The sequence below is a fragment of the Hyla sarda genome, chromosome 10 (assembly GCF_029499605.1).
Source record: "Hyla sarda isolate aHylSar1 chromosome 10, aHylSar1.hap1, whole genome shotgun sequence".
Classification (NCBI taxonomy): Eukaryota; Metazoa; Chordata; class Amphibia; order Anura; family Hylidae; genus Hyla; species Hyla sarda.
Window position 1 is genome coordinate 140,512,929 of NC_079198.1, and position 22,509 is coordinate 140,535,437.

A 22,509-nucleotide genomic window follows, 5' to 3' on the forward strand; every position below is an offset into this window, starting at 1 on the left:
CGCGGTGCCCGCACTCAGCCGTATTCGGGAACTGCGGTTCACTCCGGTCGGCTCATAGACATGCATTGAATACGGTTCCCGAATACGGCTGAGTGCGGGCACCGCAATTAGGCCCCGCCCCCTCCTCCCAGCCATATACAGGAACCATGGTGTGAACCCAGCCTAACTCTTTATTTTACTGAGAAACCCGAAAAGGGGGTGTGGCTGATGAGAAAAGGGGTGTGGCTGATGAAAAGGGGCGTGTTCCCGACATTTTCACAGAAAATGTGGTGGATTTGAGCTGAGGAAAATCCTACAGATCAGAACATTTAAATGTAGGGAAACCTTAGTAAATACTGTAGAAAAAAAATTGTAGGGAATTAAAGGGGTTGTGCGCTGCCCTGCAGTTCGGAGCTCCGCTCACAGCGTCTGGAAGTTCATTACTCCGAACGCTGTGTGCGGGCTTCCGTGTTCGCGGCCGCCCGGCCCCCTCGTGACGTCACGCCCGCCCCCTCTACCAAAGTCTTTCGTTGAGGGAACACGGAAGCCCGCACACAGCGTTTGGAGTAATGAACTTCCGGACGCTGTGAGCGTACAACCCCGAACTGCAGGGCAGCGCACAACCCCTTTAAAACCCACAAAGAAAACTACACAACACTCTTAGTAAATCAGGGCCTGTGACTTCTGTATATATATATATATATGTGCGCTGAGATTTACAGGTCCAAATTACCAAAACTAATAGACAAGGTTTAATCTGTGATGCGACCCTCAGAAAGGGGAAGAAGAACCATGGGGGAGATTTATCAAAACCTGTCCAGAGGAAAAGTTGCCCAGTTGCCCATAGCAACCAATCAGATCGCTTCTTTCATTTTTAACAAGGCCTCTGCAAAATGGAAGAAGTGATCTGATTGGTTGCTAAGGGCAACTGGGCAACTTTTCCTCTGCACAGGTTTTGATAAATCTCCCCCAATGTGTTTCGAAAGGCTTTACTCAAAAAGGCCGATCCAGAGAAGACCTCCCTGACTTCGCAGACACGATGGCGCTGACCCAACCATTGGTCTAAAATAGATCAGTGAAAGGCAGAAAGGTCCTTGTACAACATCACCTTTCACGCAAATACTCTCCTCCTGAAGGTGAAGGCAATGTAGAGAAATGTATCCTTGCAGCATGTGCTAGGACTATACTTCAGGACCGCATATAAAGGTACATATATGGTCTGTATGGAGATAGGCCTAGCTATGATGGGAGTAAACTCATGTGTGACTCTGGCAGAGGCCTGACTAATGTAGAACTGGTTTAGATCCATCTCTTTTCCCAGGAGGGAGGGTTTGTCTTGGGACTTATTCTTGTATTAATTGGATAGGAGACGACATGTGACCAAATCAACCATTCAGCTGTACAATGAATTGTTAACCCTCTTCACTATGGTTAACAATAGATGATCCTGGGATTGGTACAGACCACGTTCCTCATTTTGGACCGTACAGAAGTCGTTGACCTGCAGTAACTTACATGACACTGCTAGGAACACAGCGGGTGCAGCAATGTGACGCCGACAGCTCTAATATAATTACTGGGCTAGGCACGGGGGCAATAATCACGCAGACGCCAGGTTACGGACAATGGTAGCTTTACTGAGGGTCCCACGGAGGTGACCAGTGACACAGAGATAGAGATGAGCGAACAGTGATTCGATCCGTCACGAACCTCGCGGCTCGGCGGTTGCTGACTTTATCCTGTATAAATGAGTTCATCTTTCCGGTGCTCCGGTGGTTGGAGACTTTCCTAGGAATGTATCCACCTTTTCCAGCCACCAGAGCACCTGAAAGATGAACTAATTTATGCAGGATAAAGTCCTCAACTGCCGAGCCGAGAAGTTTGTGACGAATCGAATCACTGTAAGATCGCTCATCTCTAGCAGAGAACTTAAGGGCTTGCTGGGACTTGTAGTACATGGGGTCAATTTAATGCAGGCCACGCTGACTTGACAAATGATGACTGTGACTGACTTGACTGATGACAATACTGAGACTGTGGTGACTTGTGGCTGCAGACTGGACTGGAGGCTCCGCTGACTCCGGACTCTCTAGGACCCGACCTCAGCAAAGACTTGTAAGGAAAGAGAGAGAAGCTCCACCAGGGCTTATATGGGGGAGACCAGCAGGGAGCACATAGGACACCCCTGGGATCACCTGATCACTGGTACCTCCAGGGTAATGATCACATGGTAAACAGTGTTAAAGTGACAACGCTTTCTGAACACATTACATGGTATAATACATTAGAAACATATTTACATGGGGGACAGATATAAGGGAGGCCCCCGTACTGGCCCACCACAGATAGATAGAGAGATAGATAGATATGGGATAGATAGATATTAGATAGATAGATAAGTAGTTATTAGATAGATAGATATGAGATAGATATATAGATATTAGATAGATAGATAGATAAATAGATATATATGAGATAGATAGATATGAGATAGATAGATATGAGATAGATAGATATAAACAGGAGAATACAGCAGCACACTGCTAGCACAAAGATACAGATAAAACATGAAATGCTATACCGCTATAGTGCAAAAAATGAAAAAGCGGCCAAATAGTTTGGACCATCCCACCATGGTAAGGTGGCCTCATTGGGACGGACCCTACACTGTGAATATGCCTGTGTGTGATCAGTTTAACAGGCATGTTAAATGTTATGCCTGTTAAACTGATTACACAGAGGCATATTCACAGTGTAGGGTCCGTCCCAATGAGGTCACGTATCGTGGTGGGATGGTCCAAACTATTTGGCTGCCAAATTGTGAGCTAAGTACCTCACTTTTTCATTTTTTGCACTATAGCGGTATAGCATTTCATGTTTTATCTGTATTTTTGTGCTAGCAGTGTGCTGCTGTATTCTCCTGTTTATGTATATTCAGCACAGTAGTAGTTTGGTATCAGTATGTGCTTATCCTTGTTTGTTTGTTTAGATAGATAGATAGATAGATATGAGATAGATATGAGATAGATATGAGATAGATAGATATGAGATAGATAGATAGATATGAGATAGATAGATAGATATGAGATAGATATGAGATAGATATGAGATAGATAGATATGAGATAGATATGAGATAGATAGATATGAGATAGATAGATATGAGATAGATAGATAGATATGAGATAGATAGATAGATATGAGATAGATAGATGGATATGAGCTAAATATATACAGTCATGGCCGTAAATGTTGGCACCCCTAACATTTTTCATGAAAATGAAGTATTTCTCACAGGAAAGGATTGCAGTAACACAGGTTTTGCTATACACATGTTTATTCCCTTTGTGTGAATTGGAACTAAACCAAAAAAGGAGGAAAAAAGCAAATTGGACATAATGTCACCAAACTCCAAAAATGGGCTGGACACAATTATTGGCACCTTTCAAAATTGTGGATGAATAAGATTATTTCAAGCATGTGATGTTCCTTTATACTCACCTGGGGCAAGTAACAGGTGTGGGCAATATAAAAATCACACCTGAAAGCAGATAAAAAGGAGAGAAGTTCACTTAGTCTTTGCATTGTGTGTCTGTGTGTGCCACACTAAGCATGGACAACAGAAAGAGGAGAAGAGAACTGTCTGAGGACTTGGGAACCAAAATTGTGGAAAAATATCCACAATCTCAGGTTACAAGTCCATCTCCAGAGATCTAGATTTGTCTTTGTCCACAGTGCGCAACATTATCAAGAAGTTTACAACCCCATGGACCTGTAGGTAATCTCCCTGGGCGTGGACGGAAGAGAAAAATTTATGAAAGGTGTCAACGCAGGATAGTCCGGATGGTGGATAAGCAGCCCCAAACAAGTTCCACAGATATTCAAGCTGTCCTGCAGGCTCAGGGAGCATCAGTGTCAGTGCGAACTATCCGTCAACATTTAAATGAAATGAAACACTATGGAGGAGACCCGGGAGGACCCCACTATGGAGGAGACCCAGGAGGACCCCACTATGGAGGAGACCCAGGAGGACCCCACTATGGAGGAGACCCAGGAGGACCCCACTATGGAGGAGACCCAGGAGGACCCCACTATGGAGGAGACCCAGGAGGACCCCACTAAGGAGGAGACCCAGGAGGACCCCACTATGGAGGAGACCCGAGAGGACCCCACTATGGAGGAGACCCAGGAGGACCCCACTATGGAGGAGACCCAGGAGGACCCCACTTTGGAGGAGACCCAGGAGGACCCCACTATGGAGGAGACCCAGGAGGACCCCACTATGGAGGAGACCCAGGAGGACCCCACTATGGAGGAGACCCAGGAGGACCCCACTATGGAGGAGACCCAGGAGAACCCCACTATGGAGGAGACCCAGGAGGACCCCACTATGGAGGAGATCCAGGAGGACCCCACTATGGAGGAGACCCAGGAGGACCCCACTATGTAGGAGACCCAGGAGGACCCCACTAAGGAGGAGACCCAGGAGGACCCCACTAAGGAGGAGACCCAGGAGGACCCCACTATGGAGGAGACCCGAGAGGACCCCACTATGGAGGAGACCCAGGAGGACCCCACTATGGAGGAGACCCAGGAGGACCCCACTATGGAGGAGACCCAGGAGGACCCCACTATGGAGGAGACCCAGGAGGACCCCACTATGGAGGAGACCCAGGAGGACCCCACTATGGAGGAGACCCAGGAGGACCCCACTATGGAGGAGACCCAGGAGGACCCCACTATGGAGGAGACCCAGGAGGACCCCACTATGGAGGAGACCCAGGAGGACCCCACTATGGAGGAGACCCAGGAGGACTCCACTATGGAGGAGACCCGAGAGGACCCCACTATGGAGGAGACCCAGGAGGACCCCACTATGGAGGAGACCCAGGAGGACCCCACTATGGAGGAGACCCAGGAGGACCCCACTTTGGAGGAGACCCAGGAGGACCCCACTATGGAGGAGACCCAGGAGGACCCCACTATGGAGGAGACCCAGGAGGACCCCACTATGGAGGAGACCCAGGAGGACCCCACTATGGAGGAGACCCAGGAGGACCCCACTATGGAGGAGACCCAGGAGGACCCCACTATGGAGGAGACCCAGGAGGACCCCACTATGGAGGAGACCCAGGAGGACCCCACTATGGAGGAGACCCAGGAGGACCCCACTATGGAGGAGACCCAGGAGGACCTCACTATGGAGGAGATCTTGGGTCTTCCAGCAGGACAATGACCCCAAACATACGCCAAAAAGCCCCAGAAATGGATGACAACAAAGCTCTGGAGAGTTCTGAAGTGTCAGCAATGAGTCCAGATCTAAATCCCATTGATCACCTGTGGAGAGATCTTATAATTACTGTTGGGAAAAGGCGCCGTCCAATAAGAGACCTGGAGCAATTTGTAAAGGAAGAGAGGTCCAACATTCCGGCTGAGAGGTGTAAGAAGCTTATTGATGGTTATAGGAAGAGTGGTCCAACATTCCGGCTGAGAGGTGTAAGAAGCTTATTGATGGTTATAGGAAGAGTGGTCCAACATTCCGGCTGAGAGGTGTAAGAAGCTTATTGATGGTTATAGGAAGAGTGGTCCAACATTCCGGCTGAGAGGTGTAAGAAGCTTATTGATGCTTATAGGAAGAGTGGTCCAACATTCCGGCTGAGAGGTGTAAGAAGCTTATTGATGGTTATAGGAAGAGTAGTCCAACATTCCGGCTGAGAGGTGTAAGAAGCTTATTGATGGTTATAGGAAGAGTGGTCCAACATTCCGGCTGAGAGGTGTAAGAAGCTTATTGATGGTTATAGGAAGAGTGCTCCAACATTCCGTATGAGAGGTGTAAGAAGCTTATTGATGGTTATAGGAAGAGTGGTCCAACATTCTGGCTGAGAGGTGTAAGAAGCTTATTGATGGTTATAGGAAGAGTGCTCCAACATTCCGGCTGAGAGGTGCAAGAAGCTTATTGATGGTTATAGGAAGACACTGATTTCACTTATTTTTTCCAAAGGGTGTGCAACCAAATATTAACTTAAGGGTGCCAATATTTTTGTCCAGCCCGTTTTTCGAGTTTTATGTCCAATTTGCTTTTTTCCTCCTTTTTTGGTTTAGTTCCAATACACACAAAGGGAATAAATATGTGTATAGCAAAACCTGTGTTACTGCAATCCTTTCCTGTGAGGAATACTTCATTGTATAGAAACATTTCAGGGGTGCCAACATTTATGGCCACGAATGTAGATATAAGATAGATAGATATGAGATAGATAGATATGAGAGATAGATAGATAGATAGATAGATAGATAGATAGATATGAGATAGATAGATAGATATGAGATAGATAGATATGAGAGATAGATATGAGATAGATAGATAAATATGAGATAGATAGATAGATATGAGATAGATAGATGGATATGAGATAGATATGAGATAGATAGATATGAGATAGATAGATAGATAGATAGATATGAGATAGATAGATATGAGATATATAAATAGATAGATATGAGATAGATAGATAGATAGATAGATATGAGATAGATAGAATCAAAAACAGGATAATTCCGCAGCACACAGAGTAAAGTGCACAGTGCTGTGAAAACACTTTTTAATATGGAATAAACCACCACTTTTTTGCACTTTACTCTGTGTGCTGCGGAATTATCCTGTTTTTGATTTTATCTATGGTGAACCCTTGACCACAGCTCCAATTTCTGTGTGCGCCACCAATATGATTGAGGATGATGTGTATGTGCCTAGAAAAAAATGAGGTTATGTAACTACAAATCAAGTAGCAGACACCTGGAGCTTTGGGCTTTAGTACATAAATGCAACTATACAGCTTTGTGAATTGCTTGAAGTCAGAGAGTAAAAGGGGTACCTCTTACTGTCTGATCGCGGGGGTCCGGCCACTGGGTCACCCGTACCCCCAAAACCCTGACCCCCCCCTCCCCCCCCATGCCCCCACCGCTCCCGCTCCCGCAATCTCCGGGTTGGAACTGCATCGTTCTAAACATGGAGGCTTGGAGCTTCGGTGTTTGTGAAGTCCTGCCCAGCCCCCTCTATTCATGTCTATGGCAGGGGGGCGTGATGGCTAGTACAAAGCTGTCACGCCTCCTCCCATAGACATGAATAGGGCATGACGGCTGTGGTCACTCTTCATCCGGCATGGGGCGAAGTTTGCTCCGTGCACTGGACGACTGGGGGGCTGCGCCAGAGATCACTGGGGGTTCCAGCAGCTGGATCCCAATTCTATTCTATGAGGCCAGAGACAATATGTCATAAGTCACATGGTCTCCAGGGGGTGTGGCTATGCTGCAGTGGGTGGGGGATAGCAGGGTGGAAGGGATTTACTGTAGTAATGCAATCTCCCACTGCAGCATTGCCGCTCCCCCTGAAGACCATGTGACTTATGACATATTGTCTCTGGACGCATGGAATGCTGGGAAAGGTCATAAATAACAGGAAAATAGAAAAACCTCATATTACAGCCCTTCTAGGTGTGGGTTGTGTGCACGAAAACGGGACAAAGCAACGCACGGAGGTAATAGAAGCGAATGACACAGTATTATAACTTGGGAAGAAACAAGAGACTTCCCATGCGTAACTGATCTACGCCAAGACTGTATAAGCTCCCAAACGAAAAATTAGCGTACAGAGATCAATGGTAAAACAATACTTTATTGACATAAATGCAAAAACAATACACAAGACCAGAGGATAAAAATCACATAAAATGGAAAGTGCTATTGGTGGAATGTGACAGAAATGGCGCTCTGCACATAACTAAACGGCATGCAATTGGGCTGCGCGGTATGACCAAATGTGTGTATCATAGTACTTTTGTACCTTCTGGCGGTTCCACGGTATATAATGGTATTTTCTCCTCCTCCCCTCCCCCCAAATTAATTATCAGCCCAGCGCTGCGCTGTTCTGCCCCCCCCCCCAATTAATTATCAGCCCAGCGCTGCGCTGTTCTGCCCCCCCCCCCAATTAATTATCAGCCCAGCGCTGCACTGTTCTGCCCCCCCAATTAATTATCAACCCAGCGCTGCGCTGTTCTGCCCCCCCAATTAATTATCAGCCCAGCGCTGCGCTGTTCTGCCCCCCAATTAATTATCAGCCCAGCGCTGCGCTGTTCTGCCCCCCCCCCCCAATTAATTATCAGCCCAGCGCTGCACTGTTCTGCCCCCCAATTAATTATCAGCCCAGCGCTGCGCTGTTCTGCCCCCCCAATTAATTATCAGCCCAGCGCTGCGCTGTTCTGCCCCCACAATTAATTATCAGCCCAGCGCTGCACTGTTCTGCCCCCCCAATTAATTATCAGCCCAGCGCTGCACTGTTCTGCCCCCCCAATTAATTATCAGCCCAGCGCTGCGCTGTTCTGCCCCCCCAATTAATTATCAGCCCAGCGCTGCGCTGTTCTGCCCCCCAATTAATTATCAGCCCAGCGCTGCGCTGTTCTGCCCCCCCAATTAATTATCAGCCCAGCGCTGCACTGTTCTGCCCCCCCCAATTAATTATCAGCCCAGCGCTGCACCGTTCTGCCCCCCCCAATTAATTATCAGCCCAGCGCTGCGCTGTTCTGCCCCCACAATTAATTATCAGCCCAGCGCTGCACTGTTCTGCCCCCCCCCCAATTAATTATCAGCCCAGCACTGCGCTGTTCTGCCCCCCCCCAATTAATTATCAGCCCAGCGCTGCGCTGTTCTGCCCCCCCCCCTTAATTATCAGCCCAGCGCTGCGCTGTTCTGCCCCCCCAATTAATTATCAGCCCAGCGCTGCGCTGTTCTGCCCCCCCAATTAATTATCAGCCCAGCGCTGCACTGTTCTGCCCCCCAATTAATTATCAGCCCAGCGCTGCGCTGTTCTGCCCCCCCCCCCCAATTAATTATCAGCCCAGCGCTGTGCTGTTCTGCCCCCCCAATTAATTATCAGCCCAGCGCTGCGCTGTTCTGCCCCCCCAATTAATTATCAGCCCAGCGCTGCACTGTTCTGCCCCCCCAATTAATTATCAGCCCAGCGCTGCACTGTTCTGCCCCCCCCCAATTAATTATCAGCCCAGCGCTGCACTGTTCTGCCCCCCCAATTAATTATCAGCCCAGCGCTGCACTGTTCTGCCCCCCCCCCCAATTAATTATCAGCCCAGCACTGCGCTGTTCTGCCCCCCCCAATTAATTATCAGCCCAGCGCTGCGCTGTTCTGCCCCCCCCCTTAATTATCAGCCCAGCGCTGCGCTGTTCTGCCCCCCCAATTAATTATCAGCCCAGCGCTGCGCTGTTCTGCCCCCCCAATTAATTATCAGCCCAGCGCTGCACTGTTCTGCCCCCCCCCCCCCAAATTAATTATCAGCCCAGCGCTGTTCTGCCCCCCCCCCCAATTAATTATCGGCCCAGCGCTGCACTGTTCTGCCCCCCAATTAATTATCAGCCCAGCGCTGCACTGTTCTGCCCCCCCCCCAATTAATTATCGGCCCAGCGCTGCACTGTTCTGCCACCCCCCCCCCAGTTAATTATCAGCCCAGCGCTGCACTGTTCTGCCCCCCCAATTAATTATCAGCCCAGCGCTGCACTGTTCTGCCCCCCAATTAATTATCAGCCCAGCGCTGCGCTGTTCTGCCCCCCCCCCAATTAATTATCAGCCCAGCGCTGTGCTGTTCTGCCCCCCCAATTAATTATCAGCCCAGCGCTGCGCTGTTCTGCCCCCCAATTAATTATCAGCCCAGCGCTGCACTGTTCTGCCCCCAATTAATTATCAGCCCAGCGCTGCACTGTTCTGCCCCCCCCCCCAATTAATTATCAGCCCAGCGCTGCGCTGTTCTGCCCCCCAATTAATTATCAGCCCAGCGCTGCGCTTTTCTGCCCCCCAATTAATTATCAGCCCAGCGCTGCACTGTTCTGCCCCCCAATTAATTATCAGCCCAGCGCTGCACTGTTCTGCCCCCCCAATTAATTATCAGCCCAGCGCTGCGCTGTTCTGCCCCCCAATTAATTATCAGCCCAGCGCTGCGCTGTTCTGCCCCCACAATTAATTATCAGCCCAGCGCTGCACTGTTCTGCCCCCCCCAATTAATTATCAGCCCAGCGCTGCGCTGCTCTGCCCCCCCAATTAATTATCAGCCCAGCGCTGCGCTGTTCTGCCCCCCCAATTAATTATCAGCACAGCGCTGCACTGTTCTGCCCCCCCAATTAATTATCAGCCCAGCGCTGCGCTGTTCTACCCCCCAATTAATTATCAGCCCAGCGCTGCACTGTTCTGCCCCCCCAATTAATTATCAGCCCAGCGCTGCGCTGTTCTGCCCCCCCAATTAATTATCAGCCCAGCGCTGCACTGTTCTGCCCCCCCCAATTAATTATCAGCCCAGCGCTGCGCTGTTCTGCCCCCTTCCCAATTAATTATCAGCCCAGCACTGTGCTGTTCTGCCCCCCCCCACAATTAATTATCAGCCCAGCACTGTGCTGTTCTGCCCCCCCCACAATTAATTATAAGCCCACATATCACAATCCTCACATATCACCCGCATGCACTGCCCTCCTCGTGCTGTTTGTTGCGGCCGCCGATGCTGACACTCTATACTGTGCGGTATCCCTATGCCCGGGCTGCAAAAGGTAAACAAAATAAACTAACGCACCTACGTCGGTCTTACACTGGGGACAGGACTGTCGGACAGCCGTCAGCCTATTACCGGCCGCAGCGATGTTCCGCCTCGGCTGGGGATAGGCTGAGCGCACTAAGGCCGGTACCGGACTAACGGGAGGGGAGTTAAAGTTTATTTTGTTTATTTTTTGCAGCCCGGGCATAGGGATACCGCACAGTATAGAGCAGTGGTCTTCAACCTGCTGACCTTCAGATGTTGCAAAACTACAACTCCCAGCATGCCCGGACAGCCAACGGCTGTCCGGGAATGCTGGGAGTTGTAGTTTTGCAACATCTGGATGGCTGCAGGTTGAAGACCACTGGTATAGAGTGTCAGCGCCGGCGGCCGCAACAAACAGGAGAACGAGGAGGGCAGCGCTTGCAGGTGACATATGAGTATTTACCCCAATGGGGACAGCGCTGGGCTGATAATTAATTGGGGGGGCAGAACAGTGCAGCGCTGGGCTGATAATTAATTGGGCGGCAGAACAGCGCTCACGGACAACATATGATTTAGTTCCCCGATGTGGGGACAGCGCTGCGCTGGGCTAATTCATTCATTCATTCCCGTGGGGGAGGGGCCAAACCGGTATTGCGGTATGGGTTAAAATTCATATCGTGCAGCACAAAAATGTCGGTATTCAGTATGAACCGGTATATACCGCCCAGCCCTAGCATGCAATACATATATTGAGGGCATGCCAAACACACTACTACCTTGTAAAAGGAATTTATACCATAACAGCAGCAATAGTAAAGTGCATCAAGGTTGTATACAAACCAACCAACACTAAGTACCAATAAATAGCAGCAAGAGTAATAAAGTGCATCCGAGTGGTATGTGAACTGACCGATACTTAGGAAGAGAGAAGTGCAGACATGTGAATATAAATCTATAACACAATGATAACCAGGTGGTGACAACAAAGTGCAGCGTGCAGCCCTCCAACACCCAACGTTTCGCTCCAAGGCTTCTTCTGGGCCGTGATTCTGGTCTTGTGTATTGCTTTTGCATTTATGTCAATAAAGTATTGGTTTACCATTGATCTCCGAATGCTAATTTTTCATTTGGGACTATTATATCTTGGCATCATGGGCTCAAAGGCTGCAGAAAAAAATCCTGGAATATTTGTGGAGGACATGAGAATATATAGGATTGGGGGGGGGGGGGGGCGGGGAGTCTCTGGAATGGATCAAGTTATTGTATGTTAAAGGGGTTCTCCACCATAAGGTGACTTTAGTACTTACCTGCCATATAGTAATGGACATGCTTAGGAAGGATCTGCGCTTGTCTAGGGGCTAAATGGCTATGTTGTGAGATTATCATAACACTGTGGCTATCATTTTGTGAACTGGCTATTTCCTGTTGAAGTTCGTTCTCAAACTACACATCCCATAGTTCTTATTTTAAGTTTGAGGACACTTTTCTCCCTCCCACACATCAGCCATCCCACCCATTGAAACACAAATTAGCTGCATTCCATTCAAAAGACCAGTGTTTTCTAACCAGGGTGTCTCCAGCTGCAAAATTACCTCTCTCCCACCCAGTGGTCTCTCAACCCATTGAAGCACAGACAGGCTCCCTTTGCACACCTGATTAGTGATGTCACGTCTCAACGGACTGCAACCTGGGAAATCCTGAGACCTGAGTAATTTTGTATACTGTTAAAAATAAATATTGGGGCAAAATCACAGAATTCCAAGACCACCATGAAACACAGGTACAGACACTATATTATGAACTACACTTACAAGTCCGTGTGCAGAATTTATCAAGAGCCATGCGACTTTTGATAAATTAGGCGCACAACAGACCAGCCTAACCCTCTGTAGTTTGGTCTATATTGATGCGGGACATAGACAGCTTTGATAAATCTCCCCCGATGAGTTGAGTTTTTACCAAAAAGTTCTACTTTGGTTTCTGACCATATGACCTTCTCCCAATCCTCTTCTGGATCATCCAAATGCTCTCTAGCAAACTTCAGACGGGCCCAGACATGTACTGGCTTAAGCAGGGGGACACGTCTGGCACTACATGATTTGAGTCCCTGGCGGTGTAGTGTGTTACTGATGGTAGCCTTTGTTACTTTGGTCCCAGCTCTCTGCAGGTCATTCACTTTACCCCCCCAGCGTGTGTGGTTCTGGGATTTTTGCTCACCGTTCTTGTGATCATTTTGACACCACGGGGTGAGATCTTGCGTGGAGCCCCAGATTGAGGGAGATTATCAGTGGTCTTGTATGTCTTCCATTTTCTAATAATTGCTCCCACAGTTGATTTCTTCACACCAAGCTGCTTGCCTATTGCAGATTCAGTCTTCCCAGCCTGGTGCCGGCCTACAATTTTGTTTCTGGTGTCCTTCGACAGCTATTTGGTCTTCCCCATAGTGGAGTTTGAAGTGTGACTGTTTGAGGTTGTGGACAGGTGTCTTATATACTGATAACAAGTTCAAACAGGAGCCATTAATACAGGTAACAAGTGGAGGACAGAGGAGACTCTTAAAGAAGAAGTTTCAGGTCTGTGAGAGCCATAAATCTTGTAGGTGACCAAATACTTGTTTTCCACCATAATTTCCAAATAATTTTATTAAAAATCAGACAATGTGATTTCCTGTATTCTTTCCCCCCCATTAGGTCTCTCATAGTTGAGGTTATAACCTATGATGGAAATTACAGCCTCTCATCTTTATAAGTGTACGGGGTCCATTTTAGGACAGCATCAGCCGTCAAGCTGTACCTCGCTCATCCTTCAGCCAAAACGGCGTTCCCGCCTCCTCCCTCCTCTGCCAGGTGTTGCCAAAACCTTTGCCATCCTTAAGTCTGTCATACCTCAGATGAAAATGAAAGTGCTGAGTCAGCAGAGCAGAGCTTCGGCAGACCTGCTAGCACAGACAGTGTGTGATTGGCTGCCAGCACAGATACTGTGATTGGTTGATGGGAGCGTAGGTGTGTGCAGTCCCGCTCCTCTCATGTACCCAGCTTTTCCCAATTCCTGCAAAACAAATCTACGCTCTCAGTTTTTCCCCTATTCCTGCAAAACGTAAGTTATGTACTCAGCTGTAGGTTTATCAGGAATAGTTAAAAGCTGAGTACATAACTTTAGGTTTTTCAGGGATCGAGTAAAGCTGAGTACATAACTGTAGGTTTTGCAGGAATCAGGAAAAGTTGAGTCCATAACTGTAGGTTTTTCAGAAATCGGGAAAAGCAGAGTACATAGCTGTAGGTTTTTCAGGAATCGGGAAAAGCTATGTACTCAGCTTTTCCCAATTCCTAAAAAACCTACAGCTATGTACTCAGCTTTTCCCGATTCATGCAAAACCTACAGTTCCTGAAAAACCTACAGCTATGTACTCAGCTTTTCCCGATTCCTGCAAAACCTACAGTTATGTACTCAGCTTTTCCCAATTCCTGAAAAACCTACAGCTGAGTACATAACTGTAGGTTTTGCAGGAATCGGGAAAAGCTGAGTACATAACTGTAGGTTTTGCAAGAATCGGGAAAAGCTGAGTACATAACTGTAGGTTTTGCAGGAATCGGGAAAAGCTGAGTACATAACTGTAGGTTTTGCAGGAATCGGGAAAAGCTGAGTACATAACTGTAGGTTTTGCAGGAATAGGGGAAAAGCTGAGTACATAACTGTAGGTTTTGCAGGAATAGGGGAAAAGCTGAGAGCGTAGGTTTGTTTTGCAGAAATCGGGAAAAGCTGGGTACTGTCTGTGCTAGCAGGTCTGCCGAAGCTCTGCTCTGCTGACTCAGCACTTTCGTTTTCGTCTGAGGCATGAGAGAGTTTAGGTTGACAAAGGTTTTGCCTGACGGAGGAGGGAGGAGGCGGGATGCAGGTTTTGGCTGAAGGATGAGCGAGGTACAGCTGACGGATGATGCTGTCCTAAAATGGACACCGTATAAGTGGGAGAACTTGTACAATTGGTGGCTGACTAAATACTTTTTTGCCCCACTGTACATTTACGTCCTGTACAAGACGCGAGCACATGACCGGTGTTCACATCATGCACGACAGGTCCCGGTTGCTATCAGCAGCTAGGAACACACCAGTAATGTTGGACATCGGAAGGCCGATAATACTGATCAGTGCTATGCCTATGCATAGGGGACATAAGTGTAAAAAAAAAAAGTGTCACATCATGAGGGGGTGGGGCTATGATGTCACAAGCTCCCGGCGCCGGCTCTACAGCGTTCGGAACAGTTTGTTTCAAACGCTGAGCAGCATAGTACCCCTTTAACTTTCTTATGCCCCGTGCCTGCCATAAAGCATCTGTGTAGGTGTTGTGAAGCGACACACCACAAAGAGGCTACAGTGTCCTAAAACTAAATACATAAATGAAATGCTTTATCTTAATAGAATAATTGTATTTGTTAAAAAAAAAAAATGGTGACATTCCCTTTAAGCTTTGGCCAAGGTGGTGGTGGCCGCTCCTGGTTTGAGCCAAATGGTCCGGAAATTGAAGCCTGGATGGAGCTCACCAAAAAATGTATGAATTGTATGGGGCAAAAAATAAATTAAAAAAAAAGGGATTAAAGGGGTACTCTGGTGGAAAACTTTTCTTTTTTAAATCAACTGGTGTCAGAAAGTTAAACAGATTTGTAAATTACTTCTATTAAAAAATCTTAATCCTTCCAGTACTTATTAGCTGCTGAATACTACAGAGGAAATTCTTTTCTTTTTTGGAACACAGAGCTCTCTGCTGACATCTCTGTCCATTTTAGAAACTGTCCAGAGCAGCATGTTTGCTATGGGGATTTTCTCCTACTCTGAACAATTCTTAAAATGGACAGAGATGTCACCAGAGAGCACTATGCTCGTGATGTCAGCAGAGAGCTCTTTGTTCCAAAAAGAAAATAATTTCCTCTGTAGTATTCAGCAGCTAATAAGTACTGGAAGGATTAAGATTTTTTAATAGAAGTAATTTACAAATCTGTTTAACTTTCTGACACCAGTTGATTAAAAAAATAATAATAATAAAAAGGTTTTGCACCGGAGTACCCCTTTAACCCCTTAACGACGCAGGACGTATATTTACGTCCTGCGCCGGCTCCCGCGATATGAAGCGGGATCGCGCCGCGATCCCGCATCATATCGCGTCGGTCCCGGCGCTAATCAACGGCCGGGACCCGCGGCTAATACCACACATCGCCGATCGCGGCGATGTGCGGTATTAACCCTTTAGAAGCGGCGGTCAAAGCTGACCGCCGCTTCTAAAGTGAAAGTGAAAGTGACCCGGCTGCTCAGTCGGGCTGTTCGGGACCGCCGCGGTGAAATCGCGGCGTCCCGAACAGCTGATCGGACACCGGGAGGGCTCTTACCTGCCTCCCCGGTGTCCGATCGACGAATGACTGCTCCGTGCCTGAGATCCAGGCAGGAGCAGTCAAGCGCCGATACTGCTGATCACAGGCGTGTTAATGCACGCCAGTGATCAGCATGAGAGATCAGTGTGTGCAGTGTTATAGGTCCCTATGGGATAACAATGATCAGTGTGTGCAGTGTAATAGGTCCCTATGGGATAACAATGATCAGTATAAGAGATCAGTGTGTGCAGTGTTATAGGTCCCTATGGGATAACAATGATCAGTATAAGAGATCAGTGGGACCTATAACACTGCAAAAAAAATGTAAAAAAAAAGTGTTAATAAAGGTCATTTAACCCCTTCCCTAATAAAAGTTTGAATCACCCCCTTTTCCCATAAAAAAAATAAAACAGTGTAAAAAAAATAAAAAATAAACATATGTGGTATCGCCGCGTGCGTAAATGTCCGAACTATAAAAATATATCATTAATTAAGCCGTACGGTCAATGGCGTACGCGCAAAAAAATTCCAAAGTCCAAAAAAGCGTATTTTGGTCACTTTTTATATCATTAAAAAATGAATAAAAAGTGATCAAAAAGTCCGATCAAAACAAAAATCATACCGATAAAAACTTCAGATCACGGCGCAAAAAATGAGTCCTCATACCACCCCATACGTGGAAAAATAAAAAAGTTATAGGGGTCGGAAGATGACATTTTTAAACGTATAAATTTTCCTGCATGTAGTTATGATTTTTTCCAGAAGTGCGACAAAATCAAACCTATATAAGTAGGGTATCATTTTAACCGTATGGACCTACAGAATAAAGATAAGGTGTAATTTTTACCGAAATATGCACTGCGTAGAAACGAAAGCCCCCAAAAGTTACAAAATGGCGTTTTTTTTTCGATTTTGTTGCACAATGATTTTTTTTTCCGTTTCGCCGTGCATTTTTGGGTAAAATGACTAATGTCACTGCAAAGTAGAATTGGCGACGCAAAAAATAAGCCATAATATGGCTTTTTAGGTGGAAAATTGAAAGGGTTATGATTTTTAAAAGGTAAGGAGGAAAAAACGAAAGTGCAAAAACGGAAAAACCCTGAGTCCTTAAGGGGTTAAACCAGTTTGTGAATATTTGGAAGAATTGTCAGTCAGCTGGTGATTGCGCAATCATAGGAGATTCATTGTCTTTCTAGACTGGTACCTGGAACTAATGTAGAGGTGTTTTTTGATTTTTTTCTCCTCCTCTCTGTGGGATGGTGGGGGTTAAGGGTAGAGAGTAGGGTAAAATTGACCAAGGGTAGTAATTTTATTATTATACTAGTTGGTGTACTATGATTGTATATTATGATTTGTGATTGGTCTTTTGTATACCCTACTACCCTATTCTTTTGTATGATGAAAATGAAAAATAAAGAATAATAATAATAATAATAATAAATTATAACTTGGCATCATAGGCTCAAAGAAACAAACAGAACAGAGGGGGGAGGCTCCTGCTGCAGCCAGATGTCTTACAGCCAGACACTGGAGAGGGACAGTGTTATTAGGAGATCAATAACAAACCATCGACAATATGACTAGAGATGAGCGAACTTACAGTAAATTCGATTCGTCACAAACTTCTCGGCTCGGCGGTTGCTGACTTTTCCTGCATAAATTAGTTCAGCTTTCAGGTGCTCCCGTGGGCTGGAAAAGGTGGATACAGTATTAGGAGACTCTTTCCTAGGACTGTATCCACCTTTTCCAGCCCACCAGAGCACCTGAAAGCTGAACTAATTTATTCAGGAAAAGTCAGCAACCGCCGAGCTGAGAAGTTCGTGACGAATCGAATTTACTGTAAGTTCGCTCATCTCTAAATATGACCATAGACCCATGTGACTGCTGCAGCCATCACTGGCCTTTAGTAAGTATTTGGAGAAGGTGCACAGTAATACAGTAGTTTAAATCACTCGCTGGGACAATGTATTCCACGGTGAAAATGACCTCTTTCTCAGGTCCGTGTCTATGGAAAATATCGTTTGCACCTTGAAACACATTGAAAGGAATTTATCATTTTCTTTCTTTACTTTTTTCTGCTCTATGCTGTGTGTTTTGGGGTGTTTTTTGTGTTGTTTTTTTGGCACATTTTCTTTTTTCATTTTAGTTTTATTCCATTTGCTATGTGCTTTTTTTCAAAGTTGGTCTTGGTAGACACTTTTGGATGCAGTGGTCACTAATTTATCCTTTGTGAATTATCAAAAAGGGGCAATTTTACACCGCAAAGTGTGAAAATAAATTGCAATTGGTGCTCTAGAAACCTGCTTTAGGGTCTATTCACACGTACAGTATTCTGCGCAGATTTGATGCTCAGGATTTTCTGCTGCGGATTTCAATGTAAACTAATTTACTGAACACAGCTTCAAATCCTGCGCATCAAATCTGCGCAGAATACTGTACGTGTGAATAGACCCTTAGGGTACGTTCGGATGAGCGGATCCACAGTGTATTTTACGCAGCAGATCCGCCACCAAAGGACCCCTACAGGGTGCCTTTAGATGTTCCTGCACTACGCCACTACAAGCAGACGCACTGCTGCCACGTGCAAGTTGATGCGCATGCGCGGTGTACTCGCACACATCACGGCCGCTCCACCTGCTCCCTGAGCTAGGCCAAGAGCAGCCGCGATGTGCAAGTATACTGAGCATGCGCATAGCGACTCGCACATCGCAGTGTGTCGGCTCACAGCGGCATATTGCTGTTCCAAGCAGGCACATCTAAAGGCACCCTGTAACGGTCCTTTGGCAGCAGATCCGCAGCGTAAAATACGCTGTGGATCCGCTCGTCTGAACTTACCCTTACAGTGTAAAAAAAATGGTGTTGTGAAGCTGTTTTGTGTGTTTTGTCACATTTGCGCATTATTTATCACACATCGTGAGACTATTATGATACATTTTGCTGCAAAAAAAAAAAGGAAGCAAAAGTCACCTGAAAAATTGTCCCAACTAAGTAACTTGAACTACTGTATTTCTGTGCGGAGCTTCCTTAATGTGAACAACCTCCAAGTATTTACTGAAGACCAGTGATTGGTTATAGCATTGATGTGAGTCTATGGGGGACGTCATCGATATAACCGCGTACACACAGAACCGGAGCCGCAGATCTGAATGTTCTGAGGATGAAATGGGTGACCATAACTTCAGCAGAATCCCAAGCACTGGGGGAAATCTTAAAGGAGCACTCTGGCGAAATTTACTTAGTAGCAGATGCGGGAAGTCCGACCCCTGGAGCCCTCAGTCAGGAGCGCTTGTCATCTACCGGTAGACACCACAGACTTCATTCATTTCTGTGGGAGCGCCAATGATGCCTTAGAGCTGTACTTGGGTCTTTTCGGCGCTGCCAAAGAAATTATTGGAGCGCGTGACGGCTGTAGCACGTGCTCCTTACTGAGCGTCCATTCCTGTCCCAGTAATCGCGGGGGTCCCAGCGGTCGGACCTACCGCGATCAGCTACTTATCCTCTATCCTGTGGATAGGGGATGAGTAATTTTTTGCCGGAGATCTCCTTTAAAGGGGTACTCCGGCCTTAAAATATCTGACCGCTGGGGACCCCCGCAAGATGTCTGACCGCTGGGGACCCCCGCAATCTTGCATACGGCACCCACTTCTTTGAGCTGCACGCCGCACTGCCAGCTCACAAAATGCCGGGTGCCGACCACGGGGCCGGAGTATCGTGACGTCATGACGCTGCTCCGTGTAACATCACGCCCCACCCCCACTATGCAAGTCTATGGGAGGGGGCGTCACGCCCCCTCCCATAGACTTGTATAGCGGGGGGGGGGGGGTGATGTCAACCCCTATATAAGCGGCCTCGCAGCCACGGCGGATCCATAAGTGGAATGATTCTTTTTGTTCTTATAGATAATCCCAGTAATAAGCATTAATGTTGGATCCCCAAAAGCAGTTTCCCAAGCAGTGGGCCTCCAGCTGTTGCAAGACAACAACTCCCAGCAGTCTTCAACAGTCAGGGCATGATGGAAGTTGTAGTTTTGCAACAGCTGGAGGGCCACAAGTTTGGGGAACATTGTTTCCCAACCATGGTGCCTCCAGCTGTAACAAAATTACAACTCTCAGCATACCTGGGCATGCTGGGAATTGTAGTTTTGCAACAGCTGGATGCACCCTGTTTGGGAAACACTGACGTAATACATCAATATTGCATAGTACTATAAAATTGATCAAGTGACTGCATATTTAACTCCTCAAGAAGACTAAAAGTAATATGCGACTCTCAGGGCATTGTAGTTTTGCAACAGCTGGAGGCACGCTGATTAGGAAACACTGCCCTAAAGTATCTTCATATGTAACAAAAGTGTCAGAACATTATCCATGTTTTTAAATCTGCTGTAATACCTATTGAACTATTTTGTATCCTCCACTAGGACTGTATCACAGCCACCAGTATCTAAGCCCGTCTAGGTATCTGGGGTCTTAGGGGCTGTCATCCCTCGCCTGACTTGGAGCTCAATCCTCACGGAGGATAAAGTTGTCCCTGGCAGGCTATATATAGATCCCCCTCTACCTATCCCAGGTGTGTCACACTGCTGGCAGACGATGAGAGAATCCAATGTATTATTAAGAGGCTTAACCCTGCGCCTGCCAAGAGTTACTGTAACTATTGTTCCACAAGGTAAACAGATCCAGAGCAGGTAAACAGTCAACATGGGCGGTCATAGCAAAGGGTCACGTAGATGGATGGATGGATGTATAGATAGATATGAGATAGATAGATATGAGATAGATATGAGATAGATAGATAGATAGATAGATATGAGATAGATAGATATGAGATAGATGGATATGAGATAGATAGATATATATATAGATAGATAGATATGAGATAGATAGATGGATATGAGATAGATAGATATGAGATAGATAGATAGATAGATAGATATGAGATATATATATATATATATATATATATATATATATGAGATAGATAGATATGAGATAGACAGACAGATAGATAGATAGATAGATAGATATGAGATAGATAGATAGATAGATAGATATGAGATAGATAGATAGATGATAGAAAGATATGAGATGAATATGAGATAGATGGATATGAGATAGATAGATAGATAGATAGATAGATGATAGAAAGATAGATATGAGATAGATAGATAGATAGATAGATGATAGAAAGATAGATAGATATGAGATAGATAGATATGAGATAGATGAATATGAGATAGATGGATATGAGATAGATAGATAGATAGATAGATAGATGATAGAAAGATAGATATGAGATAGATATGAGATAGATAGATAACTTCTATGGGAGACATAATTATATTCCTTATACTATTTCTAACTTTCGGACTGTCTCATAGACTTTCATTGTATATTATGGCCTCTGTACTGCTATATATATATATATATATATATATATATATATATATATATATATATATATTATCTATATTACTATTTCTAGCCCTCAGCTGGTAATACTGTAGATATTTGCGTCCTGCATATCATGGGATACTGAGAGTTGTAGTAGTTGCACATCAGACTGCAGAACATAGAGAACAGGGAAGGAAACGATATTTATAAATACAAAGAAACAACAAATAACATAAACAGATACAAAGTAACAAGTTACAGGCGCTTCCCTGGTGTGGGGAACATTTCACCCACCTCAAAGTCACATCCGCCCTGTGTGAGCAGCCATTGCAGACAGACCAGGTTCCCTGTAGCTGCCGCATCATGGGCTGGTGTCGCCCCATTCCGGGCCCTGCAGTTCCCTTCCAATTGCACCTCATCCACTAAATAGCGCAGACACCCGACTTTCCCTCCCCGAGCCGCGTGGTGGACAATGGAAGCCCCCATAGGGTCCTTCAGATCCGGCTGCAACTTTCCTTCTGCATGGAGGGTCCTCAGAGCCTCCAGATCCCCCTGCCGAGCAGCCTGCAGGATCCTCTCCAGGGTCATGGTGCTTCTTCTGGTCAGGGGCCCCCTTTATGGGCACCACACAAGGGGGCAGAGGGGCAGCCACATTGGATGATCTCTCTACACAGTAAGGACAAAACACTTCCACAAATGTCTTTATCCAGAAGGAACCTTCCTTGTGTCCTCAGTGTTGTCTGCCGGGGTCTCCCATAAGTCCAGATACATTTGCAGATGGAGATTCTCAGTCCTATAAAGTCCTCATAGACCTGGAGAGGAGAGCTGGGGTCCCAGGAGGGGGTCTCTTCATGGTGAGTTCTGCCTTTGGCACATGGCCCCTAGGTAAACCTGTGGAGGGTCTGACTGTGCTGTGACCTCCTCTTCTTCTGGACATTCATCCCTCTGCACCTCTCGGCCTCCTCTCCCCTCGCAGCTCCTCCTCCACCTCCTTCCTTTCCCTACAGCAGACTGACTAAATGAGTTTAGCCATTGTAATCCGTCCCTTCATCCTTCAGCATTCTTCATCCACCTGCTGTTCACTCACATAGGAAGAGTCTACTCCAGTGTTTCCCAACTTGGGTGCCTCCAGCTGTTGCAAAACTACAACTCCCAGCATGCCCAGACAGCCAAAGGCTGTCTGGGCATGCTGGGAGTTGTAGTTTTG

At 46.4% G+C, this 22,509-nt stretch overlaps 1 protein-coding gene across 1 annotated transcript in view; it reads right to left on the reverse strand.

Annotated features, from left to right (window-relative positions):
• Positions 1 to 22,158, reverse strand: part of ESPN (espin) — a 238,079-nt gene extending 215,921 nt beyond the window's left edge. The window contains exon 1 of the mRNA XM_056541801.1: positions 21,597 to 22,158. Coding sequence (XP_056397776.1) covers positions 21,597 to 21,890 — 294 coding nt within the window. The 5' untranslated portion in view covers positions 21,891 to 22,158. The remainder of the gene's footprint in view (positions 1 to 21,596) is intronic.
• Between the last annotated feature and the right edge of the window lie 351 nt (positions 22,159 to 22,509).